An 18,892-nucleotide genomic window follows, 5' to 3' on the forward strand; every position below is an offset into this window, starting at 1 on the left:
TGAAAGTGTTATTTAGGTTAATTTCAGCTCAGTGAGGTAAAAACTTGTCAGAACGCGTATACGAGGTACCAATCCGGGCCCAAAAGGGACCACACCAGTGACAGCTATCATTCTTTTATTTCTGAGAGTGTATCTCAATGAAATGCACCCTATTTGTTGACCCTAATGACTGAACCTAAAATTAGAAAAAAAATGTCTAGGTGTAACTTTTTTTCTGTGACCTATGCTAAATATATCTCAGTTGTGTGTATGGCCGCCCCCACATTTAGAGGGCAGGATGCGTGTCAGGTCCTGTCATCTTCTGTCTTTCTGAGAGAGTGAGGGCCAATTGAGCAACAGGAAGTCTGTGGTTCAGCAAGCTGCTTTCAGTGCTGATACAGCGCTCTTGACCCTGTTTCTCTTTGCTTGTTCAATGCCTTTATGTGCACAATCAGGGGCTTAATCTTTGCGTGCTGCTTTTGCCAACCAGCAGCAGTAAGCTTATGCACACTGCACATGCATATGCGTCACATTTGTTTGGCAGGATATGAGATAATTTATGCTGAATTTGTCTAAAAATACGGTTCAGGGTGTTGCTTGCAATATGAATAACAAATTAGGCAAAAGATTTTAAAGGACTTTCCCTTCATTGTATCCACACACACCCACTCAGCACACTTCTAACTTTAAACTTTCCTCTGCCTCTCTCTCTCTCTCGCGCTCTCTCTATTTCTCTCTCTCGTTTTCTTGTCCCTCCCTCGCTTTCACTTAGCTTTGAGGCAGAGTTGCAGTTGTCCTCAGTGACAGCCGCAGCAGTTAGAGGAAGTGTACAGCTCTCACTCTGACTGTCTGGTCAGAACAAGTTTTTTATAAATGAATGCTTTATGATGTAGTCTGTTAATGTTCTCACAAGGACAGATGGTAAGTCAGTTGACATTTTTTTTCTTTTCTTTTCTTTTCAGATTCCAACTTTTAATTTTCCTTGTAGACAGTTGCTGCTTAGTAGAGTTTGAAATCTGATTCTAAGTTCAGCAGCGAGAAACCAAGCTGTCGGAAAGTTGCATAATTACTGTGTCGGTCACTAAAAAAGGCTTCTTTGTTTAGTTTCAGTTATTCAGTTTACAGGTTTGTTTATTTCTCTCTTGCACCTGTTTTGACTAGCTGGACTTTGCAGTATTATATTTTCTTCTGCTGCTTTTTTCCTCACTAGTTTCTTGGAAGTAGATTCTAACTTAAAGGTCATTAGGTTGTACTTAAAGTGTAGTTACAGTAGTTGCATTCCATTACTGCTCAGTTATAAACTGTGTCTGGGAGGGTGAAACGAAGGGGGAATTTTCCTTTTAATCAGTAGTGGGTAAAAGTGCACCTGTCGGTTCACCTTGGTCATGTCTGAGTGTGTTTGCTGTGTGGTAAACATCTTTGGCTTTTATTTACAGTAAAGGGTTCACTGAGCTCACACAGGGTGCATATAATAATGTGCTGAATAATTTAATGTTATACCTGCTGTGTTTTATTAGTTCAAAGAATATGCAAAGTCAGAGGTTTAAACATAAAAGTGAGAGTCACGGTATGATGTCCAGCACATGGATAGTTCAGCAAAACATTCACTCATCTGGATGTTAGTTTAAATCTGTTTGGATAATAAAATAAATTACATTAAATTACATGTGATAATTTGACTCACAAATGAAGACAATAGAAGTAAAGCAATAAAAAAACAGCAATGTGTAAAAATATGACGATTATCAGTTAAGCAAATGAAGTACGCTAATTTTATGTACAAAAAAAAATCTAAATTATGCAGTATTCTTTGGACACTACCATTCTTGTTATTTTAAGCTTGCTGAAGAAATAACATGAAGAATGACATAAGAGGGATTAATGACGAATAAATATTCTTTACTAAAGTTTAAGTATTATTTTCTCTTTTCTGTACAACGTTCCTGATCCTTTGTTTTTGTATTTGTGTCAGTAGGCAGAGTGGTGATTTTTTCCGTTTACCTCATTATGTAAGGAACAAGCTACAATATGGCATCCTGGAAAAATTCTTGCAGTATTAATGTTGTGGCAGGTGAGAGTTATGCCTTTAGAAAAGTGATAGTATATTACAGTATGGGTGTATAGTTTGATGATACATGATAATTACGACAAATAGTCCTAATCAGTGACAAAAGATTATTGACATATGTTTTAATCGATTTGTAAGTCTCTAAATATGCACTTCTTTACAATTTTTTCTGGTCAATACAATTATGTACGGTTGAAGTCAGAATATTTCCCAGATGATGTTTAACAGATCAAGGACATTTTCAGGGTATGCCCGATAATATTTTTTCTTCTAGAGAAAGTCTAATTTGTTTTATTTCTGCTAGAATAAAAGCTGTTTAAAAAAAAAAAAAAAAAAAAAAACATTTTAAGGTCAAACTTATTAGCCCCTTTAAGCAATCCCCCCCCCCCCCCCGATAGTCTACAGAACAAACCATTGTTATACAATATATTGCCTAATTACCCTGACTTGCTAGCTAACCTAATTAACCTAGTTAAGCCTTTAAGCTGTATAGAAGTGTCTTGAAAAATATCTTGTCAAATATGATGTACTGTCATCATTGCAAAGCCAAAAGAAATCAGTTGTTAGAAATGAGTTATTAAAACTATTATGTTTTGAAATGTATTGAAAAAGTCAGGGGGGCTTATAATTCTGACTTCAACTGTAATTAATCGAACAAATCTAAATGTTTTGGACCAGAAATAAGCAGCAATGTGGTGGACAAGCCAAGACAATTAAAAATACACTTTTTTTAGATGAATATTTTAACAGTTACAAATAGTGATGGGCAAAGATAAATCACGATTAATCACATCTAAAATGAAAGTTTGTTTCGACTTAAGATACTTGTGGGTATTATATATATATATATATATATATATATATATATATATATATATATATATATATATATATATATATATATATATATATATATATATAATACGCATATGTAAATATACATAGCTTTTTTCATATATATTTTATATCTAAACATCAACATTTTCTTAAATGCGTGCATACATGTGTGTATTTGCAGTATATTAACACAATAAATATACACAGACAGTACACATATAGTATATTATGTCAAAAGAAACATTTATTCTGGATACGATGAATCTTTGCCCAACAATAGTTACAACAGTTGTCAACTTCACATAAAATTCTAGAAATGTCATTCATTGCAGAATCACAGTATTTGTTCAAATAAAAAGACCCCAGGTTTTTATAGACATATATATTTTAATGAAACAGATGATTAAACAAATGTTATTTAATGACCCATGTTGTTGTCTTTTCTTGAAAAAGATGAATATGCTGCTATTGAATCTGAAATCTACCGTAGTCTGCAAACCATTCTGAGAGAAATGGATGCTGAACAAACAGTTGTCAACAAAGGTATGATTCCAACTCATCAAAGTAATTAAAATATAAACCTTAAGGTCAAAGCATGCCACAGTGTTTCAGAGATCAAATATAAATAGTGACATGTGTTTCAACACTGATTTGACGCAACCCTAGAATTAACACGCACATTATCTTCTGCTAGTCAACTTTGTAATAGTAACAGCACTGTCATGGTTACGAAAACAGTTTCTATATCTGCATAACAGAGCAAACACAAATGTTATCAGATAAATATCATATCAGATAAAACTCAAATGTTTTTTTCTTATTTCCTACAGTCCTTTGAAATCACCATTGAAGATAATTATGCTAATGTATGATCTTAAAGTATACTTTTATCTAGGACAATTCAGATATTTAGGATTTTCAAATGTTGACTACTATACACTGTGGCACCTCAACCACCCTAAAGAGCCACTTAAGAAACTAGTTTTGAATAAGAATGATAAGAGCATGGCTTTATACTGTCTGAGATCTTAATTAGATAAACACATGTTTGTAAGTAACACTTAGTCTAGCTGAAAAAACACAAATGGACTGCAATCTACAACATAATTATTGTGCTACTTATAAATGCCATGTCAAGCAAGCCATTGATGTTTTAAGACATCAATATAGCTGAAAAACTGTGATGCTTATTTCAAACTGTGATGTTTATTCCACACTTGTCTAGCTTTCACAAATGACACATTCTGGCATGTATTGAGAATTGCTAATTTTTGTTCCTAATGCAGGGATGCTGAGATGGACGTTACACAAGAAAGTGCAGGACAGTTCTCTCAGGAGTCTGGCTCTGGTGAAGGTCACCATTAAAGAACTTGAAAGAGTGAGTCACTATAGTTTCTTTGGCATTGTTGAAACATTCATTACTATTTTCATTCCTGTTCAGTGCTGTTACTTAGAAAAATATTTATAGTGTTTACAATGAGAACAAAGTTTATTTGAAGGCACCTGACTAAATGGCAATTCAATTTTATAAGGAGTTTAAACACAGTTGTATGACGACAGTCTATGAATATAGACAGCCTCTAATGGTAAAATGGTATTTATTATGTTTTTTCAAACACACTTGATATAATCAGTCTGCAGAAACACTTTGATTGACACTCTTTCTTTGTACGTGCAATAAGAGAAGGAAAGCTCCACCCATTAGTGAAGATCTCTCCCTCGTTAGCTTACACAACCCTGAGTGAGAAGCAGCCGTCTATCATTACAGTTTTGAATCTGCTGTTATGGTGACACACAGGTGTTTGTAGCTCCACCCTCTTTTAAAAAGAGTACAATCTCATTTGAATTTAAAGTTACAGTCAACAAAATGACACAATTTGAATCAAAGCCTATAAGGGGTAGTTTTAAAGAGTTATAAAACATGTGTGTGGTATTTAGAGCTGAATCTTCACACACACTCTAAGGATTTTAGAAACTTATATTTTGTAAAAAGTGGCATAATAGGTCCCCTTTAAAGACTCAAAATGATCATCTTTTACTGCAGAAATAATAATCTGTGAATTCCTTATAATTGTTCACAAAAATGCAGTAATTAACAAGTAATAACAGTCACTATTAACTCATAATTATGTCATGCTTTGAAGGTTTCTAACGTTAATGTTGGCTACCATAAACTACGTATGAACAACACTTGTGCAGCATTTATAAATCATAGCTCAACATTTACTAACTTAAGATAATGCATTGTGAGTTAACATGAACTAACAATAACTTTATTTGTATTAAATAAACATTAACTGGTATGAACACATACTGCAATAAATGTATTGTTCATTGCTTGTTCATGTAAGTAACTATGGTAATCAACATTAACTAATACAACCTTATCGTAAAGTCTTACTCATAATGTCAATTTTTATAATTATTCATTTGATTTATTTATTTATTTACTTATGTATTTTTTTAAAGACTATAGACAGTAAATGTAATTTTTTCAAACCTTATTTGTGCACGTAGGCTGAAAGAACTGATTGCAAGAAACATCTTATTCCTCTGCTGAATACACTCATCTATGCAGTGATGCAGGTAAGAGAAACAATGCCTCCTTTCAAACCTTTATTATTGTTTTCATTATTTTTCTTAATTTCAATACTGAATTTTGGTTTTCTTCAGGATCCTAACTTTACATCTGGTGACATTCCAAAACAGCGACAACTTTGTTTATGGCATACAAATGTCACCGCAATCAAACAATGACACGTAATTGTTAGCATAAAATGAATTGCTCCAACAAAATGTACTTGACACAGTGATTAGGACATACTGTAAATGCATACACAGTAGTAAATGATTACAGGTGGTCTGGATTATTTAATCAGACTCCAAACCCATTGGTACTTCACTGCTTTTGTCATATTGTTTATGTTTTATTTTTTTACAACACAGAATGGCCATACTAATGTTGTTTAAATTCATTTGTAATCCATGCTTCTGAAATTTTGGACATTTTTTTTTCACCCACAGAGAAACAAGTCAGAGAAATAAGTGTCAGTTTGTTAATGTGCACAAAAGTGTAACTTTCAGAAGAATTTGAACTTTTATTATGTATTGTTGACATAAATTCAGAGTATCGGCTTTTATTCCCAATTAATATACAGACACACTAATTAAATTTGCTCCACAGGTCCCTTCCATACGACTTAAAAACGATATCTATAAATGTTGGTTGACTAACGTCCTGTATTTCACCTTTGTGTGCGTGTGTGTTCTCAGACTGTATACATGCCCGATGACCTCTATAAAAGGGTTTATGACTTCTGCAAGAGGTTGTTGACTCTGCCTCAGCCGTACTGTACTGTGGGCCTCAGTTATGCTGGACAAATGAAAACAGAACGATTTTCTCCAGGTTAGTCAGATCTTTCATTTGTCAAAGTAAATGTGACAAGTGTTTAGATCTCTCTTGATAATAGATTTCCTGTTGGGTGGTATCCAAGGAAAAAAACTATCAGTTAAGTTATAAACAAGAAACTCTGATTCTAAGTCTGAAGTGCATTGCATTTGTTTGTCCTGGCATTTTTCTCGCAGGCATTTTGTATCAGAGAAGGATAATTGCAGAACAAAATCTAAGAAATGAACACTATCCTCAGCAGGAAAGGTGAGTTGAAGGTGCACTTTTATTAGTTCATTTCCTGATCTGCTAACTTTTGTATGTGTGCTTTAACATCATAGTCTTTCTCCTCATCAATAAGTAACATACAGAACACAATCAATAACAAAACGTTTACTATAAAATCTGCCTCAAATTCAGACAATGCAGTATGCTCTATGCATTAACTTAACCATGACAATAGTCGTAATATTCTTGATATTTTGACACTGTCCCTCAAAAAAGAGAGTATGTTATATGCTTTAATGAGTACAGGGCAGAAAAATTAACCTCTTTCATTCTTATATTATGCTTATTGTCTGCAAAATGAGGTGTCTTAACTTCAGTTATAATGTAACCTAAACTATTAAAGTATTTAGGCAGATTCTGTTTGTTAAAAGTCATCTTTACACATCATATTTAAGGCTGCTCTGTGCCTGCTCAAAACACTGTTACTATCAGACTAAATAATGCCTGTTCAGACCTTAATTCATTCCTTCTAATAAAAGTACACACCTCTATTTGCTGCATGGATACATTTAAGCCACGTTTTACAATAGATATATACTAAATGGTACTTATAGTGCATATAATCACTCATAAGCATTTTTGTGCCACCATTGCAGTGCAAATTTATCAAAACGTGCAGTTGAAGTGAGAATTGTTAGCCTCCCTGTTTATTATTTCCTCAATTTCTGTTTGACAGAGAGATTTTTTTAAACACATTTCTAAACATAATGGTTTAATAACTCATTTCTAATAACTAATTTGATGACAGTAAATAATATTTTACTATATATTTTTCAAGACACTTCTATACAGCTTAAAATGACATTTAAAGGCTTAACTAGTTAATTAGTTTAACTAAGCATAACGTAATCAGGCAAGTTATTGTATAACAGTGGTTTGTTCCGTAGACTATTGAAAAAATTTATAGCTTAAAGGGGCTAATAATTTTGACTCTAAAATGTTTTTTAAAAATGTAAAACTGCTTTTGTTCTACACAAAATAAAACAAATAAGACTCTCCAGAAGAAAAAATTCCTTATGCTAAAATTTCTGACTTCAACTGTAAGTGGATGTCCATATTAATGATTATGCACTACAGGTCTGATTTCTCGACTGGGAGAGTTTTGTGAACATGGTTACTTATAGAGCTTTGTTGTCATTTGTCATTTTGTCAGTTTGCATTGCAACCAGGGCCTAACTTTGCTTTATATGTTTATATTAGCATACAAGTTTACTGATTGTTACATTATACTCCTAAGAGGTGTTCCCCTTCGGGGGGAACTCCAGCACTATAAGTGGATTGATTTACTAATCCATGTATGGGAGGATTCGGTTCAGAAGCCGCTCGTCTGAAAGAGTATTGAACAGGCCAATTAAGAATGAATTGGCAGCGCAAGCCTGCGCAGGTGTGCGGCATATGCGATGTCCACACTTGAGGTCCAGGAACGCCACCTCTGGCTAACCCTGGCAGATATGCACGATGTTGACAAAGTTCACTTTCTTGACGCGCCCATATCCCAGGCTGGCCTGTTCGGCGACACCGTCGGTGAATTCACCCAGGAGTTCAAGGCGGTGAAGGAGCAGTCGGATGCGATGGGCAAAGTCTCCTATCGGCGGGGCCGTAAGCCCGCTCCATCCCCGGCCGAGCCATCCACCTCCGCTGCTCCTCGTCGAGCACGCTGAAAGCCGGTAGCCCCTCCTGCCCAGGGCACCGCTAAGTCCGGTAAACGGACCGCGAAGCGTCCCTGAGACAGGCCATCCGGAGATAAGGAGACTTGCTCTTTCCCCGCTGGAGGGCGGGGCCCATATTCCAACGGTACTTTTCAGTGCCACCAAAGTTTCGATCAAAGAGCATTTTCTCCCTTCCCCGGATGTGACAGCTCAAGCCCTGCCAGTCTGGGACGCGCTGCCTCTCAGCTCGCAGGGTTTGCATGCTCCACCAGTGGCTCTCGGGCGCTGGGGGGATGGTCTCTCTTCTCCCAGCCCCCAAGCCCTCTCTCAGGAGTCAGGGTGCGGAGCCAGAGCAAATCGCTCTCCTCCAGCTCTTCTGCGGGACCCTCGCGCTCCCCGGATCAGAACACCCGCTCCGCGCTGCCCCTCCGCGGGTACGTCAACGATTGCTGCGATGACGTCATTAGCGAGGGCTCTGCCTGCCTAGTTAGCGCGGGCCAGCCCCTCGCGGTGGCTCATACGCACGATCAGACTCGGCTACGAACTACAGTTCTCCAAACGGCCTCCCAGGTTCACGGGCGTGTATTTCACCAGGGTCAATCCCCTGTCCGCCCCTGTATTGCGAGAGGAGATTGCTGCCCTCCTGGCGAAGGGTGCAATCGAGCCGGTACCTCCAGCCGAGATGGAGAGCGGGTTTTACAGCCTGTACTTCATCGTACCCAAAAAGAGCGGTGGGTCACGGCCAATCCTAGATCTGCGCGTTTTGAATCGCTGCTTTCACAAGCTGTCGTTCAGAATGCTTACGCAGAGGCGCATCCTCCGATGTGTTCGTTCTCAGGATTGGTTTGCAGCCATAGACCTGAAGGACGCGTATTTTCATGTCTCCATTCTTCCGCGCCACCGTCAGTTTATGCGGTTCGCGTTCGAAGGTCGAGCATGGCAGTACAAGGTCCTCCCCTTCGGGCTCTCTCTGTCTCCGCGGGTCTTCACCAAACTCGCGGAGGGTGCCCTAGCGCCTCTGCGGCTTGCGGGCATCTGCGTACACAATTATCTCGACGACTGGCTGATTTTAGCCCACTCTCGGGAGCAATTGACTGCGCACAGAGACGAGGTGCTCCGGCATCTCCGCCTATTGGGGTTGCAGGTCAACTGGGAAAAGAGCAAACTCGCCCCGGTGCAGAGGATCTCTTTTCTCGGGATGGAGCTGGACTCGGTCACCATGGTAGCGCGCCTCTCCGGAGAGCGCGCTCGCCTGCTGCTGAACTGTCTGAGGGAGCTCGACAGCAAGTTAGTGGTCCCACTGAAATATTTTCAGAGGCTCCTGGGGCATATGGCTTCTGCTGTGGCTGTCACGCCGCTCGGATTGCTCCATATAAGACCACTTCAGCACTGGCTTCAAGATCGAGTTCCGAGACGCGCATGGCATGCGGGCACACACCGAGTCTCTGTTACTGCGCTGTGTCGCCGCACCCTCAGCCCCTGGAACGACCCCTCGTTCCTGCAGGCCGGTGTGCCTCTGGGACAGGCGTCCAGTCATGTTGTTGTTTCGACAGATGCTTCCAGCACAGGCTGGGGAGCCGTGTGTCGCAGGCATGCAGCTGCGGGCCTGTGGGTAGGTGCCCAGCTGCATTGGCATATCAATCGCCTAGAGCTGTTGGCAGTGTTTCTTGCTCTCCGCCGTTTTTCCCCGGTGCTGGAGCAGCAACACGTGCTGGTCAGGACGGACAGTACGGCGGCGGCGGCGTATATCAACCGCATGGGGGGTATGCGCTCCCGCCGCATGTCTCAGCTCGCCCACCGTCTGCTCCTCTGGAGTCACCCGCGGCTGAAGTCGCTGCGCGCCATTCACATCCCAGGTATGCTCAACCGTGCAGCCGATGTGCTCTCACGGCAGCAGATTCACTCTGGAGAATGGAGACTCCACCCCGAGTCTGTCCAGCTAATATGGGCGCGATTCGGGGAGGCCCAGATCGATCTGTTTGCTTCCCCCGAGAACGCTCATTGCCAGTTGTTTTACTCCCTGACCGAGTGCTCTCTCAGCACGGATGCACTGGCCCACAGCTGGCCTCGGGGCATACGCAAGTATGCGTTTCCCCCAGTAAGCCTGATCGCGCAGTTAATGTGCAAGGTCAGGGAGGACGAGGAACAGGTTCTGTTAGTTGCGCCCCTCTGGCCCAACCGGACCTGGATATCAGAGCTCTCCCTCCTTGCGACGGCCCTCCCATGGCAGATCCCTTTGAGAGAGGACCTACTTTCTCAGGGACAAGGCACCGTCTGGCACCCTCGTCCCGATCTCCGGAACCTCCACGTGTGGTCCATAGATGCGAGGAAGACTTAGGTAACCTGCCGCCTGCGGTGGTTGATACCATCACTCAGGCTAGAGCCCCCTCTACGAGGTGCGCCTACACCCTGAAGTGGAGTCTATTCACTGAGTGGTGTGTCTCTCGCAGAGAAGACCCCCGATCTTGCCAGATCAGTGTTGTGCTCTCTTCCTTCAAGAGAAGCTGGACAGTAGGCTGTCGCCCTCCACTCTCAAGGTTTACGTTGCCGCCATCTCCGCTCACTATGACGCGGTGGCTGGCGGCACCGTGGGAAAGCATAACCTCATCATGCGGTTCCTCAGAGGCGCTAGGCGAATTAATCCAACTCGCCCCCCTCTCACGCCCTCTTGGGATCTCGCCCTCGTTCTCACGAGCTTGCGATTTGATCCCTTCGAGCCACTCGATCCAGTATCTTTAAGATTTCTGTCCCTGAAGACAGCTCTGCTGGTCGCGTTGGCCTCCTTTAAGAGGGTCGGGGACCTGGAGGCATTTTCAGTCAGTGACTCGTGCCTGGAATTCGGGCCGGAATTTTCTCTCGTTATCCTGAGACCCCGCCCGGGTTATGTGCCCAAAGTTCCTACCATTCCCTTTAGAGATCAGGTAGTAACCCTGCAAGCGCTGCCCCCGGAGGAGGCAGACCCAGCCCTGTCCTTACTTTGTCCAGTTTGCGCTCTGCACATTTATGTGGACCGTATTCAGAACTTTAGATCTTCTGAGCAGCTCTTTGTCTGTTATGGTGGACGACAGCAGGGAAGTGCCGTGTCTAAACAACGTTTATCCCACTGGATTGTAGAGGCCATTTCATGTGCTTATTTGAGCAGAGGTCAGCCGCGCCCCCCGGGAGTGCGTGCGCACTCCTCTCGGAGCGTTGCATCCTCTTGGGCGTGTGCGCGCGGCGCTTCTTTAACAGACATTTGTAGAGCTGCGGGCTGGGCGACACCCAACACATTTGCAAGATTTTATAATCTGCGAGTGGAGCCGGTTTCCTCAAGGGTGTTATGGACCTTTGGTGATTGAGGAAACAACTCGGTAGGTGTTGTACACGCTTGCGGTGCCTTTTTTCCCTAACACGGAGAGATGTGAACCCTCCTGTCTGCCAGTAAAGTTCCCCATTCGGTGAGCCCTGCAGATTCCTCCGAGGCCCCCAGCACTGACTCAGCGGAGGAGTCACTTGCTGGCCCACTACGTTGTAGGTCTGCCCGCTGGTCAGCCCGCTGGTCAGCCCGCGTTTTGGGTATAAGTGCCTGCTATGGCCGATCCCCGCTGGTGATCCCCATATGCTTTTCCGCCACGGTTAAGTTCCCCCCTCTGGGTGGACCCGTGCTTTCCCTATCTGCTAACCACCTTCTTATGCGCACTCCCCCTTCTCAGGGTTAGTCCATATGTAATTCCATTTGTTTTCCCCTATTGGGTGCGGATGGTCTCCGCAGCGTCCTCCCTACTGGGATGGCACGCTTCCCAACGTACTGTCGTATTTCCTAGAATTATCTAGACGCTAGCGACTCCCAAAAAAATATACCTATTCCGTAAAACTTCTTTTGAAGTGGGATAAGTTAGGGCCAAGGACAAGTTGGAGGACTGCGCCTCTCATGATCTGGGTGCGTCACGCTTGCCTGATCGCTATCTCATGATGGGTGTTGGTAGGGTGCAGTCATTATGGCGCTTTCAATGGGCTCCCATACGTGGATTAGTAAATCAATCCACTTATAGTGCTGGAGTTCCCCCCGAAGGGGAACGTTCGAGGTTACTAAAGTAACCCTTCATTCCCCGAGGAGGGGAATGGAAGCACTATACTCCGTCGCCATAATGACTGTTCCTTAGCTGTTAAAAGTCTCTTCAGCTTAAAAAGGATAGCGTCTGCTGGCGCCAGGTGTGCTTATATACTTAGTTGATTGCATAAGCCGCACACCTGCGCAGGCTTGCGCTGCCAATTCATTCTTAATTGGCCCGTTCAATACTCTTTCAGACGAGCGGCTTCTGAACCGAATCCTCCCATACGTGGATTAGTAAATCAATCCACTTATAGTGCTTCCGTTCCCCTCCTCGGGGAACGAAGGGTTACTTTAGTAACCTCGAACGTTTCTGTGCCAACTAGTTAATGCCTGTTCTACCTGTTTGCTTTTATTCTTTCCAACATGGAATATGTCCCAATGAGAGTTTCTAAATGCGTAAAGCTGTAATCAGTTATAAAAGCAACTAGGAAAACATTGCTGTCAGGGGTTTGTTATTAATAAAAAATAAATAAATGAATAAAATTGGACTAAAACAACTTTGTGCCCTTTACTACTTCAGCCACTAGTACAATAAGGAATAAATAGAGTAAAACCAGTAAAAACAATGTAAAATAATTATAAAATGTTAATTATTTTAGTAGCCTTCACATTTTTCAACATATTGCACATGCACATATTTAAAAGCATTTGATAATTTATGTCTTTATTATGTCTTTTATTTACAGGTAAGTCAATTATGTCAAGTTTTGTATGAGTGCTTCCTGAAGACATTATGAGGTTGATTTGTCAGCAGCAAGCTTTTAAAAATCATGTCAGCACTGTCAGAAGTGAATCAGATTTTGTTGCTGTTGTGTTTTTGATAGCTGTGTTCTGTGTTTAGGGTGTTTGTGTTTGCGGATCCTGCAGTGTTTTCAGAGTCTCTCAGCAACATTTTAAAGGCTGACATTGAGACTCAAGGAATGTTCCGGAACCCATTGAACATGATGCGGTGGGCTGTGCAGCACAGCCTTCAGGCGGTACTGGGAGAGGACTGTGATGGACCCACTCTCAATGATGCGCTGCAGGTCAGTGGTTTGCTTTAGAAGAGCTGATGTTTGGTCACTAGCAAGTCTAATGCCGAAATTAGCAGGTCTTGCTGTTGTTGTTGTGCAGTTTTGAGTAAAGTTACTTTTAAAAGTTATAGATTGCAATCTTAAGTCACTTTAAAAAGTAAATAAAAGTGTTACTTCTATGTTTCTTACACTGTAAAACCCAACAAGTTAAGGTAACTTAAACCATTTACGGAAACAAATTGCAACAAACCATTTAATTTCAAAAACTAAACATAATGAGTACTGTGAACTTAATCCATTTAAGTAACAATGCAATTTGAGCACAATAAAACCCAATAAGTGAAGAGAACTCAAATCATCTGAGTATTGGAAAACCCAATAAGTTAAGGCAACTCAAACTGTTTTAAGAAACCGATTGCAACCAACCATTTGAGTAAAAAAAATAAAAAAAACAAATCCATATGACTACTGTGAACCTACTCCATTTAAGCTGAAGCAATGAGGTATTTCATTAACTAATTACCTTCAATACTGAGTTCAAAACTCTTCAAATAAGTACAATTAACTTTCAATCAATTTTGAGTTAACTACACTCATTTCATTTGATAAAGTTAATTGTTGGCTTTAACAGTATATCGGAAGCAATGTGAAAAGGATATTATGGTATTTTGTTTGTAATAAAAATACATAGACATTTACTGAAGGCATCATGCAGAAGTAATGTCCACAAATAAAGGTTGGGCAATACTCAAAGTACTGCACATCCTGTTTTTTTCTGTCAATTGCTGGAGTTTTGGTTCCTTGCTACTGTTGCTTCTGGCTTGCTTTTTGAGTCAGTAGAGCTGCTCTTCAGTGGGTCATCTTTCAACAGTGACATTCATATTAAACTGAACTTAATCATTTTTAATGCTAAACTAGCATTGTAACTACTCTGCTGCCTTCTGATTTGCTGAAAATGTTACACAATATGAAATGTGGTTATAGCTTTAGATTTTGGTAACACTTTAGACTAAGTAACATTTCACACCATTTACTACTGGTTTATTACCTGCATATTAATAAAATTATATTAATATTAATATAACTTAATATTATTAAGATAAGATATTAATAACTTTATCAAATGAATTATAATATGAATTATTCAAATGGATTAAGTTCACAACACGCATTAGGATTAGTTTTTCAATTTAAATGTTTTTTAGCAATCGGTTTCCTCAAATGATTTGATTTACTTTTCCTTTTTGGGTTTTACAGTGTAGCACTTATAAAGTATGATTTTATTTTAATCCGTAATCCCACCCAATACCTAAACCTAACTACTACCTTACTAACCATCAATAAGCAGCTAATTAGCAGTTTATTGACCTAATATATGTATATGTGTGTGTGTATATATATATATATATATATATATATATATATATATATATATATATATATATATATATATATATATATATATATATATATATATATATATATATATATTCTGTTTATTTATCTAACGCAGCTTTGACTTTATCGACATTATAAAAACCACTATGCACACTGTAACAAAATCCTGGTTGCCTTACATTTTTCAGCAATCAAGTTAACTTTACCAGTCTATGAGCTCATATTGTGTTAAACTGACTTAAAACAGCTTGCCTAACATATAAAATTAAGTAACAACATGATTAACTTATTTTTATAAGTTAATGACCTAAAAACATTTGCTGTCAGAGCTAATTGATCAAATAATGTTTTTTTTCAATGTAGGAATAGAGATGACTTGACTTAGTCTATTTTTTAGGCTAAGACTTTTTAGATGTCTATAAAATTTGATTTGACAGCCCTAAATCTCTTAGCCAACTGTCCTCTATCAAACTTCTTGCTGTAAAGAATGAATGTCAAGCATACAAACATCTGTGTTAAGTTTTTATGACAACACTCATTTGTGAACCTTTAACTGAGTCAAATGTCCGTTCAAACCACAGAAACTGTGCCCCTGTGGAAAAGTCTATGCAAAGAGACAGAAGTAATTATTTCCAACTGAGGTGGAATGGTCTGCACCTACAATTAACCTCTCAGTTCAACTCTGTAATTATAGTTGTGAGTTTATACAATGCTGGAGACAAGGGGTGAGTGTTTATTGCAGGTCAGCATCTTTATGTCTGTCCACACGCCGTTTATTTTTAGAAATCTTAAAGCAACAGGAAAGGACCATCCACAGGACATCCCATATGTGTCTGTTTGAATTATGGTTCTACGTTTATTTGTATGTGCATCTCTGCATGTGTGATTTCATGCTGTGTGGATGTTTTTGTGTCTGATTATCTGTCTATGCACATGACAGGACATGGAGCTGGACGTGGAGTCATACTTTAATGAAGTGCTTGCAGCAGTTGAACAAAGCACAGATGTGAACAGAGGTGAAAGGGGTCAGATCAGACAGAAACTGCATGAGTTATACCGACAGATCCTACGGTATAGCAGCAAAGGTAAACTACATTGTAAAAAAAAAACATTAACTTAAAATCAATTTAAAATTGTAAGGCAACTTGCTGCACTTTTTTTTCAACTTAAATTGAGCCATTTACAGTACTTGGGTTAAAATTGAGTCAACTCAACAAAAGTCTTAAAATTTTAATCAGAGTCAACTTTTTATTCTTTGTATTTTTTGTGTACAAGACTCTATTCTATTCTATTCTATTCTATTGTAATATATTCTACATATTCTGTGTACTTATTATCAAACACAAACAATAACTCTTGACAGACTAAAATAACTGTTTTTCTCTAATAAAAGACTGAGAGCTTTTTTTCTTTTTCTTCCAGCTCAGGAAGCAGGAATTGTTTGTAGTGTCATTATAATTGTTTTGGGTTTCAGGTCTATTGTCTGGCTCCTTGTGCAATGTTCCGCTTCCCAATCCGGAGATGAGTTTCCATCTGTGGTGGGAGGAAGAGGAGCTCTGTAAGTGGCACTCATTTACTAAATACTTTGGCTGGGACTATTTGCACTACTGGGATTGCAAGATAATAGTACACATATTGTAAAACTCTCAGTGTATTATGCTCAATATGATACAATAATATTTAAAACTAAATTTTAATACTTTAATTGTAAATAGTGGCAGTCAACCATTATTACTTACATTTAAAAAAAGGAATGTTTTAATTTGTTAGAACAACAGTTTTCACACAATTGAAGAAGTGCATATTTGCATTCATTCATTAGTATCATCTAGTAACCTCGGAGTGTCACAAAGGAACATAATGCAAATAGAGTGAGTATGAATAGTGAAGTAGTCCTTAGATGCCATTTTTGATATTTTAAGCCAAAATGTGGCATTGTTATCATTATTCTAAATATTTTAATCCTTAGAATTATCAGAATATATCACTCTAGCAGCTGGAGTCAAAACAGCCTTAATCACAGTTAGTTAGCTACAGTTAGTATAGCAAGCTGTTAATCAAACTGTTGTGGTTAAGCAGTGAGATACTTTGCTGTTCAGGAAACACACCGCAGTTTCAGTTTAAGGCTTCTCCAAGATGTAATTAAACTTTGGGTTCATCATGCCAAAAAAATAAACCAATTGTCTTTCCCCTACACCAGTGTCCTTGCTAATTAGGGGATTTAAGTTACTGTAAATAGAATGAAATTTACAGTAAACAATAGATGCTGATATGTTTTTCATTAATTCTCTTCTATTTTCTACTGATCATTTTTTAAAGTTGTGAAAATCAGATTCATCACTTTTATGTTTTGACACATCAAAATGTGTCTGATTTGTATAGATAATTACAAAAATAAGAGTGTTACACTTAGTCATTAAACTAATGTCAGTCATTTTAAAGACCAAGGGGAGGAAGTGAAACATCCCAATGTAAGGTATTTTTGAAAAGGCCAGAATGTGCTCTGTAGATGACACACACACATATGTACAAACGCATACGCACACACAAACACACAAACACACAAACACAAACACACAAACACACACACACACACACACACACACACACACACACACACACACACACACACACACACACACACACACACACACACACAAATGCTGCTTGCTCAAACTACTTATTTAAATGGAGCTGAATCAACATAATTTTGAGTTTGTTTTTGTGACAATTAAATTGTTATGTACAACCCACTTACATTTGTAAAAACTATTAAGTCAACTTAGGGACAAAAGGATTGTGTAGGGACAAAATTTGTGTGGAACCCAGCTTTTTAACAGTGCATTTAGACTTAGAAATGTATGTCCATATTCACTAAAATATACTGTCCACTACATCGTACAATAGTCTGTTCCTGGCTGTTGATAACACAGGAGGATATGGTAACACTTCATTTTGATGGTTCCTATACAGAAAGGGTGTCCAAAGTCGGTCCTGGAGGGCTGGTGTCCTGCTGATCTTAGCTTTAACTTGTTTCAACACACCTAGAAGTTTCTAGCATACCTTGTAAGAGCTTGATTAGCTTTTTCAGGTGTGTTTGATTAGGGTTGTAGTTAAACTCTCCAGGGGCCTGTTTCAGAAAGCAGGTTAAGTTAAAACTCAGAGTAGTTTAACCCTGAAATGAGAGAAACTCTGGGATTTCCGTTTCAAAATGGCAGGTTTGTTAAACTCGAGAAAGCAGGGTAAGTCAAGCCTGTTTCTAAAAGAGAGTTAACTTTAACTCAGAGTCAGTTACCATGGTAACTTACTCTGTGAATCTAACCTGGTCCGGAGCAGGTTTTATTCTCTAAACTCTGAGTTTCTGTTGGTCTCCTCCCCTTTTTAAAGATGAAGCGGTATTTCTCGCATTAGTCTTACATTTCCACACACCTATTTTAGAGCTCATTTTGGAGATGTGCATAAAAAAGATTGATGGAAACGTCATGATTCACATAACTTTTGAAAATACGCATAATATAACATGTGCATAACTGAGTAGGGTAAACTTTTATTTGATAAGATGCACATAAACTACGAAGTGCACTTAACAAACTACAGTATGTACATTAAAAAATGGTTTGTTAGAGATGATGATGAAAATGTGTGTGAAAGGACAAACCAGCAGACTGAGCACACTGCAGAACATCTTTAATGCTGTTTTAGTCATTCTAAAATGCCTTTACTGTTTCAGTATTAGTGTATATTATTAATTACCTCCGAGCGTCTGGAGCGTGTCAAGATCTCCGCGTCTGGCTTCAAACGCCCCCACGTGTTCATTGTGTGTCAATTGTCTTCTGAGGCTCAGGTACATTAATTAAAAAAAAAAAAAATCATTGATGCAGCTTCTTCTACCGCAGTAATTCTGTTTTTACTGCTGATATTTGGTGCAAGTTAATCAGGAAGAGACGAATGTGTTCTCTTCGACTCTTTGATAAAAACGCTGCTTTATTTTTAGGCGTTATTCCAGTTTTGCACAAATTTATGTAATAGCCTGTATTTTGATGGAAACACAGATATTGCCTACATTTTTGTCACACACAGAACAAAGTCAAAGTACGAGGCTTGTCCTTTTTTTCATAAATAATTAGCTTAACCTTCGACATGCACTGTTACTAGATTAATGGGATTATTATTTTGTCT

General features: G+C 39.3%; 1 protein-coding gene across 4 annotated transcripts in view; it reads left to right on the forward strand.

The window, feature by feature from the left end:
- Positions 1–778: 778 nt before the first annotated feature.
- pik3r6 (phosphoinositide-3-kinase regulatory subunit 6) overlaps positions 779–18,892 on the forward strand; it is a 40,836-nt gene continuing 22,722 nt past the window's right edge. For 2 of the 4 annotated variants that reach the window (XM_001345895.9, XM_009302374.4), the window contains exons 1-10: positions 779–900; positions 1,952–2,050; positions 3,338–3,427; positions 4,171–4,262; positions 5,402–5,470; positions 6,158–6,290; positions 6,470–6,539; positions 13,144–13,327; positions 15,654–15,798; positions 16,188–16,271. In XM_001345895.9, the coding sequence (XP_001345931.4) occupies positions 2,008–2,050; positions 3,338–3,427; positions 4,171–4,262; positions 5,402–5,470; positions 6,158–6,290; positions 6,470–6,539; positions 13,144–13,327; positions 15,654–15,798; positions 16,188–16,271 (910 nt within the window). In that variant the 5' untranslated portion in view covers positions 779–900; positions 1,952–2,007. The remainder of the gene's footprint in view (positions 901–1,951; positions 2,051–3,337; positions 3,428–4,170; positions 4,263–5,401; positions 5,471–6,157; positions 6,291–6,469; positions 6,540–13,143; positions 13,328–15,653; positions 15,799–16,187; positions 16,272–18,892) is intronic. The other 2 variants (XM_009302373.4, XM_073954083.1) reach the window with 1 other exon arrangement.

Source organism: Danio rerio, chromosome 6, assembly GCF_049306965.1.
Source record: "Danio rerio strain Tuebingen ecotype United States chromosome 6, GRCz12tu, whole genome shotgun sequence".
NCBI lineage: Eukaryota > Metazoa > Chordata > Actinopteri > Cypriniformes > Danionidae > Danio > Danio rerio.